The sequence below is a fragment of the Podarcis filfolensis genome (assembly GCF_964270895.1).
Source record: "Podarcis filfolensis genome assembly, chromosome: 12".
Classification (NCBI taxonomy): Eukaryota; Metazoa; Chordata; class Lepidosauria; order Squamata; family Lacertidae; genus Podarcis; species Podarcis filfolensis.
Window position 1 is genome coordinate 24,332,845 of NC_139614.1, and position 13,962 is coordinate 24,346,806.

General features: G+C 45.8%; 1 protein-coding gene across 1 annotated transcript; it reads right to left on the reverse strand.

Annotated features, from left to right (window-relative positions):
• MALSU1 (mitochondrial assembly of ribosomal large subunit 1) lies at positions 1–7,769 on the reverse strand. The gene is made up of 4 exons (XM_083578912.1): positions 7,324–7,769; positions 4,594–4,772; positions 3,297–3,378; positions 1–2,155 (listed from the first exon to the last, which is right to left on the reverse strand). The coding sequence occupies exons 1-4, from the start codon at positions 7,601–7,603 to the stop codon at positions 1,998–2,000; spliced, it is 699 nt and encodes a 232-aa protein (XP_083435038.1). The 5' UTR covers positions 7,604–7,769; the 3' UTR covers positions 1–1,997.
• Between the last annotated feature and the right edge of the window lie 6,193 nt (positions 7,770–13,962).

The following is a 13,962-nucleotide window of genomic DNA, read 5'->3' on the forward strand; positions in this document are numbered from 1 at the left end:
TTAATGTATTTCAAATGTTTAATGAACAGAAACATGCAAACCAATAATGAGAGGACAGAACTATTGCAATATGGTTGCATGTTGCTGCATACTGGTTTTTGAGTTAGTGATCCTTTAAAAAGCTAGAATGGAGAATGACACCCACCCACCCCAATCACTTCTTGGTAACAAATGCCATTTTAGGGTCCACACTCTATAGTCTAAGGGTCCACACTCTTGGGTAGTGGTGTCTACCTAAGGACCACTTCCAAGTGTTGTTTTAACCCTCCGTGGGTTACATGCCAGTGGTGCACATTGCTAAATATATATTTCTGCGTGCAAATACAAGGGGTGGGGTGGGGTGGGGGGAGTCCTAGCCATCATAGTGCTGAGATGGAAGGAGAGGTTACATTGGGTGCAAGCCTTAGTTGTCAAGAACTCCCATTTTAAAGTTCCAATTGCTTTATGAGCACTTTTTCTTGTGACAGTCTTTTCACTTACATGCAGTAATAGCTATGTTCGAAAACCATTTCTTTTGACTGTTTTAATGAAATCAATGTTTGCCACATTTTTCTAGAACAGAAGGGAGGACTTCACCAGTGTGCCTGGAAGTTAGTTCTTCTGTGCAGAGAAAGCAATGAATCTAAGCTGTATTTGTAGCAACTTTGTGACGTTAGATCAGTTCATTCTTCCTTCCTGCCATAGATGAAATGAAGCAAGGTTTTATTGCTCAAAACCGGTTGTCTGCTCTTTCAAACAAGCCTTTATTCATCATGAATTTAAATTCACTATCCTAGAATGTTTTCTTCCAAGTTACCTTTAATTTGTTTCACCTATTGTATATACTGCTTATATTCAAAATATAGAAGCATTTATGCTTTCTTGAATTTTCCATGTTTCCATTTAAAGTGATGGCAGAGGAGGAAACTAGCCCTTATGTTAGTCTGAAAGCCTGTACTCATACTGGCTAGGATAGGCATCCCTAACCTGCAGCCCTTGGCCTACAACTCCCATGATCCCTAGCTAACAGGACCAGTGGTCAGGGATGTTGGGAATTGTAGTCCAAAACATCTGGAGGGCCGAAGGTTGGGGATGCCTGGGCTAGGATCATCACACTTGGGCCACTAGCCATCTAGCACACAACAACCTTTCTGCCTAAATTAGTTGGATTGACCTTTGAGTTCCCTAAACTTGGGTATGTATGTCGTAGTACTTCCAACATTCACATTGAGACAGTTCTGTTAGACGTGGTTCACTTTTGTGGTTTGTGTGACAACAGTGGGACACTCATACAGCTCTGGGTGGCTGTTGAATGGGATGGTGGTGGTTGGTGAATAGGACAACTTAAAGCAGTTCTGTTGTTGCGGACAGGCGACTACATGGTAGTAGGTCTACTGAGCTTTCTAAACTCTGCTGGGCCTATTAGGATGGTCTGCACCGAAATCCAAATGGCCCTTGTGGCTTCTCTCGTTTGCTCTTAATAAACCTCTGGAAAAGGAAAATGGATCAGCCAACCATTACCCCCAAGCTGGTGTTATAGGAGCACCTATAGCAGGCATAGGCAAACTCAGCCCTCCATATGTTTTGGGACTACAACTGACCAATAGCAATAGGCAACATGTGCCCAGGTTAATGAATAAAATTCTAAAACCATTTTAGACCAACCAAAATACCTTTCAGACAGACTTTACCTGCAACCAACTTTTGTTCCACCAGCAGCTACTTGTAAGAAAACCCAGATTCGGGGGTGGGGTGGGGAATTATGACTAGGCTCTCAGAAGTCAATCTCTGCTTTATACCCACAACATATGCTTTTTGCAATACATAAACCAAGTTTCATTTTTTATATGCCCCGAATTCACTTGAGGAGTATTCTGTATGATTCTGTTTGCCACCAAGGTCTCCGATTGAGGCTTCTGTCCTCTCTTCCTGCTGCATTTCCCAAGAACTGACACCCAAGTCTCAGCTGTGCGGTATATTTCATGCAGACCTGTTCGTTCCCCTACTTGGGAGACCAATCACTGCTGTTCAGGAGTTAGCCCAATTATGAAATCGTCAGGCAAGGATTCTGGCAGTATCTGTGCCAACTGATCATCGTAAGATCGGAGCGTCCACAGCTTTTCCAGTTCATAGATTTCGCGTGTCTCTGGCAACATGAAATGGATCACAATATTACCTGTGAGGATGAGAAGAGTCACAGTAAGCAACAGTGAATTTGGTCTATACGGTTCTCCTACAGATAAGTGTGTTTTGAGTTGGACATACCCCCACTAAAACTTCTAATCAACCCATCAGCTAAGCATCTCACAGGCTCGCTGTAATTGGGGATGAACTGATGTTAGCACTCCCTTTTCCCTGCCCCCTTTTGCACACGAGAAGAGCAATATAAAAGATTCCACTTAACCAAATCACAATTTCCTGTTACATGTAAACTCAAGAACCATTTTACTTAGCTTATGGACTAAACTGCTTTCAATTAAGATGAAACTTCTTGTCAAAAGTGGCAGCTGTTGGTGTTCCTCCCCCAGTTACTTGCTTGCTCATCCCTGCTCCCCATGGACCTGGGTGGTGGTGGTAATGAACAAATCCAGCAGGTTATTGTCAACGGCCCCCCTGCATGTGAGCCCTTGGCAGGTGCCTGACCATGCCAGCTCTCAACACTAGCCTGCTTTCAGTCTATGAACAGACAAGGACTGGTGGAATGGGAAGAGGGGAGTGCAAGAACCTAAAGCCTGTCACAACTTCCTCTTCCTCTACAGTTCCAAACTATAGTTTAAGATTGAATCAAGCCACCCACTTTCATTTCCCATTAAGTAAGGGCAGGAAACAGACTTTTCCCTCCTACTGAAAAGGGATTTAAATGCTTTAATTCTCATTAAAGTAAACCAATATATTTCTGATCTTCAGGGGGAAGGTATCATGCTTATGTAGCATATCTGTAGCAATGCAGCTTGGAAGGGTGACTACTGCAGCTCAGGCTCTCAGTACTTTACAAAAGCCCAGAATACGTTTCCAGCCCCACACAGGCAGCTGGGTTGAGAGAGTAGTATACAACAATCCTGCAATGTAGTTCACTGCTACAGCACCAGAATTTAAGTGCTTAGAATCCAAGCCAGAACAACTCGCCAAACTGGCACATGCTTTCTTTAGGGTCAGAAAGCAGGATATTAATATCTGTGTTAACAAATTATGCACCACTGTATGTTTGGGTGCAAGAAGCCACTTCTATCCAAATGTGTTTTGATAGTTTGTAGTTAAACCCAGGACGTTCTCAAGCTCCGGTCTGATGCCTCATTACTAGAAACAAAATGATTTACCAAAATCTATGCAAATCCAATCTTCGCTATCTTTCCCTTCAATTACAACATGGGGATCCCAGTCTGTCCTCAAATGCTTGTACTGAAACAGAAAACAAAGTCAGTGTAAAAAGTCACGTTCATGGGCAAGAGACCAGTAGTTATTAAACCCATTAAATGGTTGCTGCCACTCACAAGTGTGGTATGCTATACATCACCCTCATACAACATTGGCAGTAAACGAGACCTATGTCACAATTATTGTTTTAATGTTTGATGTTTTACTATGTTTTTATATATGCTGTAAGCCACCTAGAGTGCCTGGGCTAACAATAATAATAAGTATCATCATCATTTATTTTATTAGGTTATTTGGTTTCTGCCATTTCATTTCATTTATTATATTTCTGTGCTGCTTTTCACTCTCACAAGTCACAAAGTGGCATACATACAATAAATAATAACATAGTAGAACATCACAACTGCAACATAAATTACATTAAATAATCAATAAAACAACTACCTTCTACAAAACACTATTAACAAAACATAAAAAATAGATTAAACTGCACAACCACACAAAAAGTCACGTTGTAAAATTTGCAAAGCGTTACACAACACTCATAATCCACAAAATATTAACGTTAGCAAGCAAAAACAAAACAAGCACTGCTGAATTCACACACACGCTCACCGCCCCCATGACCTGAACTGAGCAGAAGACTACATCAAAACACATTCACAGAATGACCATGGTAGCAACTTCCTACTGAAAGCTCCGAGTGCTGGAGGATAGGTAAAGACGGGTGGAACAAGCTCTTCACTGGTGGCCAGCATAGAGTCCTATTCCTCTCCCAGCTCCTCCTCTGGAAACTGCTCCCTTATGAAGGCTGGAGGGTGGGGAAAGGCAGGCAGGAAAAGCTCTTGCCTGGTCAGCTGAGTCCCATTCCCCTGCTACCCCTGAAAAGTAACTATTTGAGAGCAACATTAGTGCCACTAATGGCAAGGAGCTGGAGTCCAGCAACATGGTGAGCCAGAGGTCCCCCATCTATGGGATAAATCATGCCTTTTCCTCCAGCCTTTCCCATATTCCTCAAATTTCCTGTTGGGGCACCTTTTTTCCTGGAATCCCACTCTTAGTTGACGCCAATTTATCTCCTTTGTAATTCAGAAATCTTTGGTATACTCAGGGCCTTATATTTTATTATCTACTATTTTTCCCCTAATGGGCAAACTTGCAAGTATACTTTGTATATACCCAGCCATCCCTGTTAATAAGCTTCTCCAAGCTAAGAAGAGTGCAGAGCAGTTAACTTACCATTTTGACCAGGTACTGAGCCATGGCATGGAGGTGCCTGGGAGATGTCCCGCTGACAATTATAAAATAATGGCTGTATTTCAGTTCTGGAGGCAACTCAATAACGCAAATGTCCTTGGCATTTTCTTGTCTCAGAAGCGATACCATGTAGTCAATGCTGAATACTGAAGAGACATGATCTGAAAGAGGCAAGAGAATGATAAAAATGAAACTGTGGAAAAGAAAAAAAGATTGCAGGAAGGAAAGGGGTGCATGCATTCCTGGGGTTAGTTCCTTATTTGCAAACTATGGTTTACAAAGGGACATGGGTGGCGCTGTGGGTAAAACCTCAGTGCCTAGGACTTGCCGATCGTATGGTCAGCGGTTCGAATCCCCACGGAGGGGTAAGCTCCCGTCTTTCAGTCCCAGCTCCTGCCCACCTAGCAGTTCGAAAGCACCCCTAAGTGCAAGTAGATAAATAGGTACCGCTTTATAGCGGGAAGGTAAATGGTGTTTCCGTGTGCGGCGCTGGTGCTGGCTCACCAGAGCAGCTTCGTCACGCTGGCCACGTGACCCGGAAGTGTCTGCGGACAGCGCTGGCCCCCGGCCTCTTAAGTGAGATGGGCGCACAACCCTAGAGTCAGACACGACTGGCCCGTACGGGCAGGGGTACCTTTACCTTTACCTATGGTTTACAAAGAGTGCCTCTGTTAACTCTGGACTAGGATTTTGGAATATGTCGTTCCACTATTTGGTTTGCCAAACTCAAACTGAATTATAATCTCCAACCCATTTCCATTCTGTGGCAATTTTTAAATTTGACACCAGTGTGTAAGAGAAACTTTCACAAGTGGCATCTCACACATGCTGCTTCTAAGCTGGATCAATTCATCTAAACGTACATTGTTAGCATGCCAGCATGTTTTCTGCCTGGATGCAATTATGGTGAGTTCATACTACACACAAATACACGCACAGTGGCTATGACCCAGTTTAAACAAGATACTGAACACAGGGAATGCTGCATGGGAACACCACATAAATACAATTTTTCTTACTGCATATCACTTTTAAATGAGTCACATTTGAAGAAGAGAAAAGCAGCCAGGCACATCAGCCTTATCCTTTCAAACTGCATAACAAATCCTGGGGGGAAATGTAGAAATCTCTGGAAAGAGTTAACTGCTTAATATTCTGAAGGGACTAATTGAGGTAATCAGTGAGGTGACCCAAATAATGAATAATCCCCAAAAGATTTTATTTACAATTTAGCTCAATGTATTGTGTGTTACCAACAAGAGCAGTTGGCGGTTCACTACTGAAACTAAGCAATCGAGATCCCTCATTGCCTGCAGGCAAAAGTACCCTAGGCTGTAAGGAAGAGACACACTATTGTTTCACAGTTTAAACTTTCCCGCCACCCCTTGAAACTTGTGATTGCTTAAATTACAAATTGTTTGAATTTTATTCTGGAATGGAATTTGCCCTCTCAAGTTGCACTCCTGCTCTCAGTCCCTTCTCTTCCATTGTCACACCAATGTCGCAGGTTACGTACACATCATATCCTCTTTCCTTCAAATAAATCTGGGTTGACTTGCTTCTATTCTAACAGAGGTTTCATAGCCGGAAAGCAGCTTTTCATGAAATGGCGCTAAACCTAGTGTGGATCAAGCTACAGGTCTTGGTAATATACCGGTATGTGGCCTTTGGGGTATCAGCTAAAACTCAGCGCCCCCTGTGCACTGAACTTGCAAGGATCTGAAAGCTCACCGAAGAGGAGGACTTTGAAAGCGAAGTCTGGTGAGCTATGATGCTTTTGGATCTGCTCTCTAGTGGGAGGTGAAATCAGTCGAAGAACTCATCCCTTGTCATTGGCCTTGCTAGCTGGGGCTTTTAGGAGGTGTGGTCCACAACATCTGGAGGGCACCAGGTTGGAGATGGCTCCTCTATTTGTACACAAGTATGGAAGCAGTTGGCCAGCTGCCTCTCCTGCACTAGCTATGGAGAGAACATTTGAAAATATTACATGCTTTGACGTATTTACTGTATTTATCTTGATTTTTTTAATGAGCTTGTGTGTGTGCATTGCTATAAATAAAATTAAATATGCATAGTCTCTAGGGGTATTAATGGAACATAGCCACCACTTCCACGAACAGGGTGGATACCAAAGGCTTTAGAACAGTGTCACTCCAGCTCTTTTCGAACTACAACTCCCATCAGGCCTGACCACTGGCTGTGCTGGCTGGGGCTGATGGGGTTGGAGCTCAACAGCATCTGGAGGGCCATGCATGTTCTCCATCCATGATGTAGCAGAAAGTCCACACTGCAGTTTCTACAAACTCTTCTTACGGCAATAGCATCATGCTGTAAATCCTGCACTGCAGGGAGTTGGACTAGATGTCCCTCGGGTCCCCTCCCAAGTCCATGAAAGGAGGACCCATCCGTATCGCACGTCGAAAAGCTTAGTAGGGTTGCCCCTGCTGACGGCCAGTCGTTCTGGCCCTTGATCATAGGAGAGCAACTTGCACCGCCAAAACTACCCGTGCTTCCAACGCACCGATGCCCCCACGAACAGGCAGCGGCGCTCCAAGGTTTCCTTCCCGAGCTCTGCCTGGAGATTGCAGGGTCTGAACCCCGGGGCCTTTCGCTGCGCCACCGCGCAAGGAGGTTACAGCTGTCCAAGGCCCACCCGCCTGCCCCGACCCAAGCAGCGACGGCGACCCCGAGCGGGGCTTCGGCGCTACTTACCAGACTCACCCGCGGCCTCTCCGGCACCGGAGCGAAGGCGCTGCTCTTGCCCGGATGCCCCGTCTTCTTGCAAGCCTTGCTCCACCTCTGCATCCCGCAGCTCCGAGCTGCCCGCCGCGCTGAATCTCCGCAACCCCAGCGAGTCCGCGCGCGAGGGAACGTGGGGAGCCGCCGCCGCAGCAGCCTCACGCAACCCGCTGCTTCCTCCTCCTCCTCCTCCCGCGGCTTGCCAAGACCCCAGCCTCAGCAGCCCCCGCAAGCAGCGGCTGCTCCGCCACATGGCGAGCCGTCGGTTCCCGAGGAGGCGCCCCGACGTTCCGCGGATGGAACTTACGAACACTCAACGTTCCAAATGGAATCTCTCCGGGAAACTCCCCCTCTCCTCGGCGCGCCGGCTGACGCGAGTGCCGACGCGGCTGGCGATTGGCCGCGCGCCTCCTCACGTGAAAGCTGGGGGCGGTGAGCGCAGGCGCAGAAGCTTTTCGGGAAGCCGCTCCAGGAGTAGCGGGGGTGAGACTGAGCTTTCGGAGCGCCTTGCTTTCGCCACGGCGCGGCGCGCTCCTTCCCGAGAACCTGCACCGTTTTCGCCCTGCCCTGGAGACTGTGGAAAAGTTGACTGAAAACACAAGCCAGCTAAGAAAGTTTGGTGGCTGCCCTGAAGACCAACGATGCAGCTGATGAAATGGACTCCAGCCCACAAAACTTTGTGCATTCATCAACTTGCTGGTCTTAATGGGGCTTAACGAGACTCTCGGCTCCTCCTTGGAAATCGAGTTTCTTAAGACTCGGGGTCGTGAATTAGAGCCCCAAATCTACAATTCTGTGATTTTCAGGTGAAGGAAGTGGACTCTGAAAGCCATAAAAGCAGGCTGCACAAAGAGTGCAGGTATCTCATTCTAAGTACTGGAACCACTACCTGACCAGGTACCCTAAGGACCAACTTTTTCCATTCGTTCCTTCTGATAATCCCCAGTCATCACCAATTACAATTTATTTATTTACGGCTATTAGCCCATAAAATATGTACAAACATAAAAACACAGGGACATAAAAACACATATATCCGACAACAGGAGGTGAACACCACGATGCAAGGGTGGGTCATTGAGCAGAGCCAAGTGACAGCTTGGGGCCAGGAGAGCTCCAAGGGACAGATCACAGAAAAGGAAAACTGAAGACGAACTCCGACATGCACTCTCATCGTAACAGTCCGATTAGTTTTGATGTTGTTGTTGTTTTTTGGTGGTTTTTGAGTGTGAGATAACCGCATTCAGAAATCTCGCCACCTGCAGAGTTACAGAAGGATCTGTATCCTGCAAAAGCAGTGCGGCGTGTGACTCAACAGGCCTGCCAACCAAGCGCAGTAAAGCAGGACCCAGGAATTTAGCCCTGGCTACGCTATGTAGGGGACAGTTGAACATTATATGTGAAAGAGATTCAACAGTTTCCCCGTCACACACACATAGCGGAGACACCAAACCCTTAGAAAATCTGTGGTTCAGCAGGTTCGATGGAAAGACATTGAACCTTGCACAAATAAATGCACGTCGGTGTGGTACTGATGAAAGAGATGACATATATGATGGAAGGCCAAGTGGTGGGGTTATTCCGTGATACCTGGGGGAGCAGACACCCCCACCCCTGGCGAGGTTGTGTTGATTTTCAATGTCCGCTAATCTTTGCTCAATAAGGCTTTTGGCTGAGCGTAAGTTCATCTTTAAGGAGTCCGCTGGGGAAATTCCGATGCTCAGAAGTTTGGCATGGATTTTCCCTACCCACGGATTGACAAAGACGTCCCGCCAGAGGCACTGAAAAAGGTAATGGTCGGGAAGCCTATGCCAGCTGGACAGCCAATAGCCAAAGACTCGCTTCCAGATGACAGTCTCCAATGATGCAATCCTTAACTCCAGACGTATGGCTGCGTTGCTCACACACATGGGGAGTTTCAGAAGGCGACGGAGAAACTGATTCTGCAATGTCCCCAGTGATGTTAAATTGGACCCTGGGGCCCAGAGCGGGGCAGCATAACAAAGGGTGGAAACCACTTTTGCGTGGTATACCTTCAATGCAGAAGGGATGTGAGAGGCTCCGTCGGCCGCAAGAAATTGGAGTAGAGTATAAAGTATTGTTTTCCCTTTGTTTAGTAAATACTGTATCTGTGGCTTCCAGCTTAGATTGTAATGAAAAAAGACTCCCAGGTATTTAAATTTGAAAACCTGTTCTAATTGGACTCCATCTAACTTCCAGCTGTAAGTTTTCCGAGACCTGGTAAAGACCAGGACTTTAGATTTCCCATGATTAATTGTCAGATGGTTAAGTTTGCAATAAGCCGCAAAAATCTTTAGAGCTCTGCATAAACCAACTCTAGAGTAGGAAAGGATCGCTGCATCGTCGGCATATAGGAGCAAAGGGCAGCGAAAATCAGCTAGGCGGGGGGCATGAATGTTGGCTTGAGACTCGTTCAGAAAGAGCTTCATATCGCTGATAAACAGGTTGAAGAGGAGTGGGGCCAAAATGCAGCCTTGGCGCACACCTCTATTTATTGGGACCTCGTTGGATAGGTTTCCCGCCGGTGTGAGTCTCACTCTAGCCGACGACCCATGGTGTAATTGGGTTATAAGCCATAACAGCCTTCTATCTATGCCCCATCTCTCTAATTTCTTCCATAGGCAATTTCTTGGGATACTGTCGAAGGCAGCCTTTAGGTCTATAAAAGCGACACATAGGCGCCCCCGACTCGGGGCAGAATATTTTCTGGCAAGATGATACATGATTACCATATGGTCAGAGGTCGAATAATTGTTCCTAAAGCCCGCTTGCTCATGGCCAATCAAATTTGAGTCGTTTGCCCAATGGGACAGCTTGGACAGCAAAAATTTTGCATAGATTTTCCCGATGATAGACAAAAGGCTGATGTTCCGATAGTTCTCCGGGTCAGCAGGGGGACCCTTTTTATGGACTGGCACGATCACGGCCTCCTTCCATGACCTAGGGATAAGCCCCGTAGAATTAATTGCATCAAAGACTTTGGCCAGAATTTCAGCCCACCACCTCGGTTGCGCAACAATAGCCTCAGCAGGGACTAGATCCGGCCCGGGGGCTTTGCCCGTTTTCAGATCTAATATCAAGTCCATTATCAGGTCTGGGTCAGTGGAGGGCCACAAAGGTAGATGGTCAGCTCGGAGTTCCGTGGATGAGTTGGATTCCTCTGCCAAGGAGAAATATTTACTCAAGAATTGTTCCCATGTGGGCGCAGGGATAATCGTCAGTGGGTACTTCCTTCCTCTTTTGTTTATCAGAGCCCAAAATTCCTGTGGTCTGCGGGATCTCGAGGCCGCAATCAAGGCTCGCCAACGTTTTTGATACCACTCGCGTTTGGCCAGCTTTAAAGTCTGTTTGTATGCTCTTTTGGCTTGTAAATAGGAAGATGGTAGAGCCTGAGCATTAGAGTTTTTGTATTCATTATAGATGGAACGAAGAAGGGATCTTGCTTGTTTGCAAGAGGTGTTAAACCAAGGGGCCCCAGCACTGCAATGCGCCACTTTCGCCTTTTGAGGAGGTGATGTAAAAAAAGTGGTAAGGTTTGTTATAAGAAGGTTAAAAAGTTTCAAAACCGAATTGGAATCTTGTAAATCAGTAGTTATTTGAGGTAAGTAGGCGTTGATTTCCCTATGGAAGAAAACCTGGTATTTTTGGGCCACAGCCTCCGACCATTTGATCCCTCTTATTTTGATCGATGATGAGGTTTCCAGAAGGACTGAGTGTTTATTGTCATTCTGGCACCGGAACAATGACAGAGTGGTCACTATTGGGAGGTGATCACTGAAATGTTGGTTTTCAACTTGGAAGGAAAGTACATTAACGGCCAGATTTGCAGAGATCAGGAGGTAATCGATAACACTGTTAGATGTTAGTCCCAGGTGTGTGAACTCCCCCGGTATATCGGGGGGGAAGGTGCCGTTCAAAAATACTAGATTCAGGCGAATGGCCATTTGGTAAAGGGTCACTCCTGCTTTGTTTACTCTGTTGTCCTTTGAAGTTCTAATTCTGGCATGTTCCAAGTCGAAATTGTCCAAACATGGGGAAGTCCACCATTTGGACTTGGTTAGTAAGTCCCAATTTGTGGCAATACGAGCATTAAAGTCTCCCCCAATTAAGGAGTACGAGTTAGGGCATTTAGTATGACATGACAGTAGGTGATTTTCAAATGATTCCCATCTCCAATCAAGATCAGGCGCTGAGCCTTCGGGGGGGAGATAAACATTAGTAATTAGTAATGAGGACTTCCCTTCTGTGATCAGTCCAGATAGAGCAAAAGGCGGGGAAGCCCGTACCAGAGTGAATTTGGCGCGAAGTTGGAGTGAAATCCCAATCAAAAGGCCCCCTTTGGGGCGACCACCTTTCAAAGAAGGGGAGGCCGGAAGTGTTAGAAGATCAAAGCCGTCTATGGTAATCTCTTCCTCATCCCATGTTTCTTGGAACAGAATAATTTTAAATGAATTTATGTACTTCCTGAATTCGGGGTCTGATTTTTTGGTTCTCCAACCAGCAATGTTCCAGCTAAGTACTGATAATGTCGAGTCCTTGTGCTGTCCCGGTAATTGTCACTTTGAGTTGTTTAATGGGTTCTTGGAGGTAGAACGAGGACCCATAAGGAAATCGGTAATTTTAGTTTGTGCGGATAAGGTCTTCTTCTGTGTTAATTGTATCGATGATTTGGTAACATTAACAGGCAGGAAGGGCTTTGCCGGGAAGGAAGAATTAGGCAAAGTTGGTGAGGTCGGATGCTGTTCATTGAGGTGAGTAGTAACAAGTCTTTGATGGGCTACACTAGTAGATCCGTCAGAATTATCAGTCTTAGCCAGGGTAGCGCTAAGAGGTGTTCCAGCCATCACTTGTAGTTGCTGCGCAGATGGAGAGGAATTATCACGCAGATGTGTTAAAGGACATGAACGTGAGGATGGTGCATGCATAGTCATTTCCTGGTGATCTTCAGGCAGGGTAGATTCTAGCTCAGGCATTGAGGCAAAGGAGTCATCAACTTCCATATTTTGATTGGGCATAAGATCTAAGACGGGAGTATTGAGTTTATCAACTTCCTCCACGGTAGGATGGTGCTGTTGGTCAACAGGTGACTGCTGATTCAGATCAGTAGGGGGTAACAAGGTAACAGGTTGAGAAATTATCAGGGCATTTGATGGAGACGCCATGTGGGACGTGGAGCGCCTGCTCTCCACTCTCATCGGTATAGAGGGGTCCCCTTGCGATAGAAGTCTTTGTTTGAGTAGATCCAATCTATCGAGAATAGCCTGCTGTTCTTCTGAAGGGAGTTTTCCATAAGAGGAGATAAGATTTCTCTCTTCAGGGATATTCCAATCTCCGCTTGCAATTGGATCATTCCTCAATGTAACTAGATGGGCACTTGGGGTCGCAGGTGGAACAGGGGATACCCGGCTAGGTGTTTTTCCCGTTATTATAGGGACAGAAGAAGGAAACAAGCGTTCATTGTCAGTTAAGATGTTGGCAAAAAGAGGTTTAACACTCGTGTCCTTAAAGACTCTAGTTGTTACAATCTCCCAGGGTGCCAGCCGATCTTTTTGTCTTGCAAGAAGATGTGGGATCCTTGCAGACTGGAAGGAGAGCATAAATTTCCTTGGCCAGGGCGTGGCATTTAGGGGTGCTACAGATATAAGATCTATCTGGAAAAAAGGAATATTTAACAAATCACGAAGGTACCCTTTAGCCGTCCTCAGGTTATTCCACCTAAGACTGGGGGCGTCACGGGAAAAAATGGATAAACATATTTTGTTAGGTTGAAAAATCAAAGATTGCTTATTCCTTTGGAGCAGTGGCAGCCTGCATCTTAGGCCCTTAGGGGGAGATTTCTGATCAAGTTGTCTCTTTAAGGCACTTACAAGCTGCACTGGAGATTGATGCAAATTAGATAGCTCAGTTGAGGAAGGTAGATGAGCCAGAAGGGCCCGTGAAAGTTTGTTCAATGACAAAGAAATCCCCTCCAATTCCTTGAAAATGAAGCTTAAAGTCCTGATTACCAGTTGTATTTGATCAGGTACTAAATCATGGGCAGTTTGCCCTAATGCTTCCCGTTTCAGTGACGGAGGGGTAATTAAGGTGTCAGGGAGGAGGGCTTCCCTATGGCTTCCATCCCCCGCTGAATCAGCTAGCTTTTCCAACTCTCCTTGATCATACAGAGGCCAGAAGCGGTTGTATGTTTCGACCGCAGAAACATTTACTTGCTCCGTTTTGCTGTTATTGTTAGTAGATGGTGGGGGAGATTCAAGCTTTGACTGCTTTGCTCTTGGAGGTGAACAACCTTTCTCAGCAGATCTTGGTCGCTTGCCGTGACCCATTTGTCGCTGTCTCACTGACTACGGAGGTTCAAAGTAGAGGTAAACGGAGACAAAAGAGAACTTATCTTTTATGGCCGCAACTCCTCTGCTACTCCTCCTCCACTGCTCAGCATAACCCAATCTTCAAGGCGGCGTTACTAATCAGCAGAAGGTTTGAATATCCTTGTTGATACGTATTGGCCAACCATAGAAGTAAAACGATTAAAACTTCTAACAGAGGTAAAATGATTTAAAAGTCAATTAAAAACAGCTAAAAAGACGGCTGTAA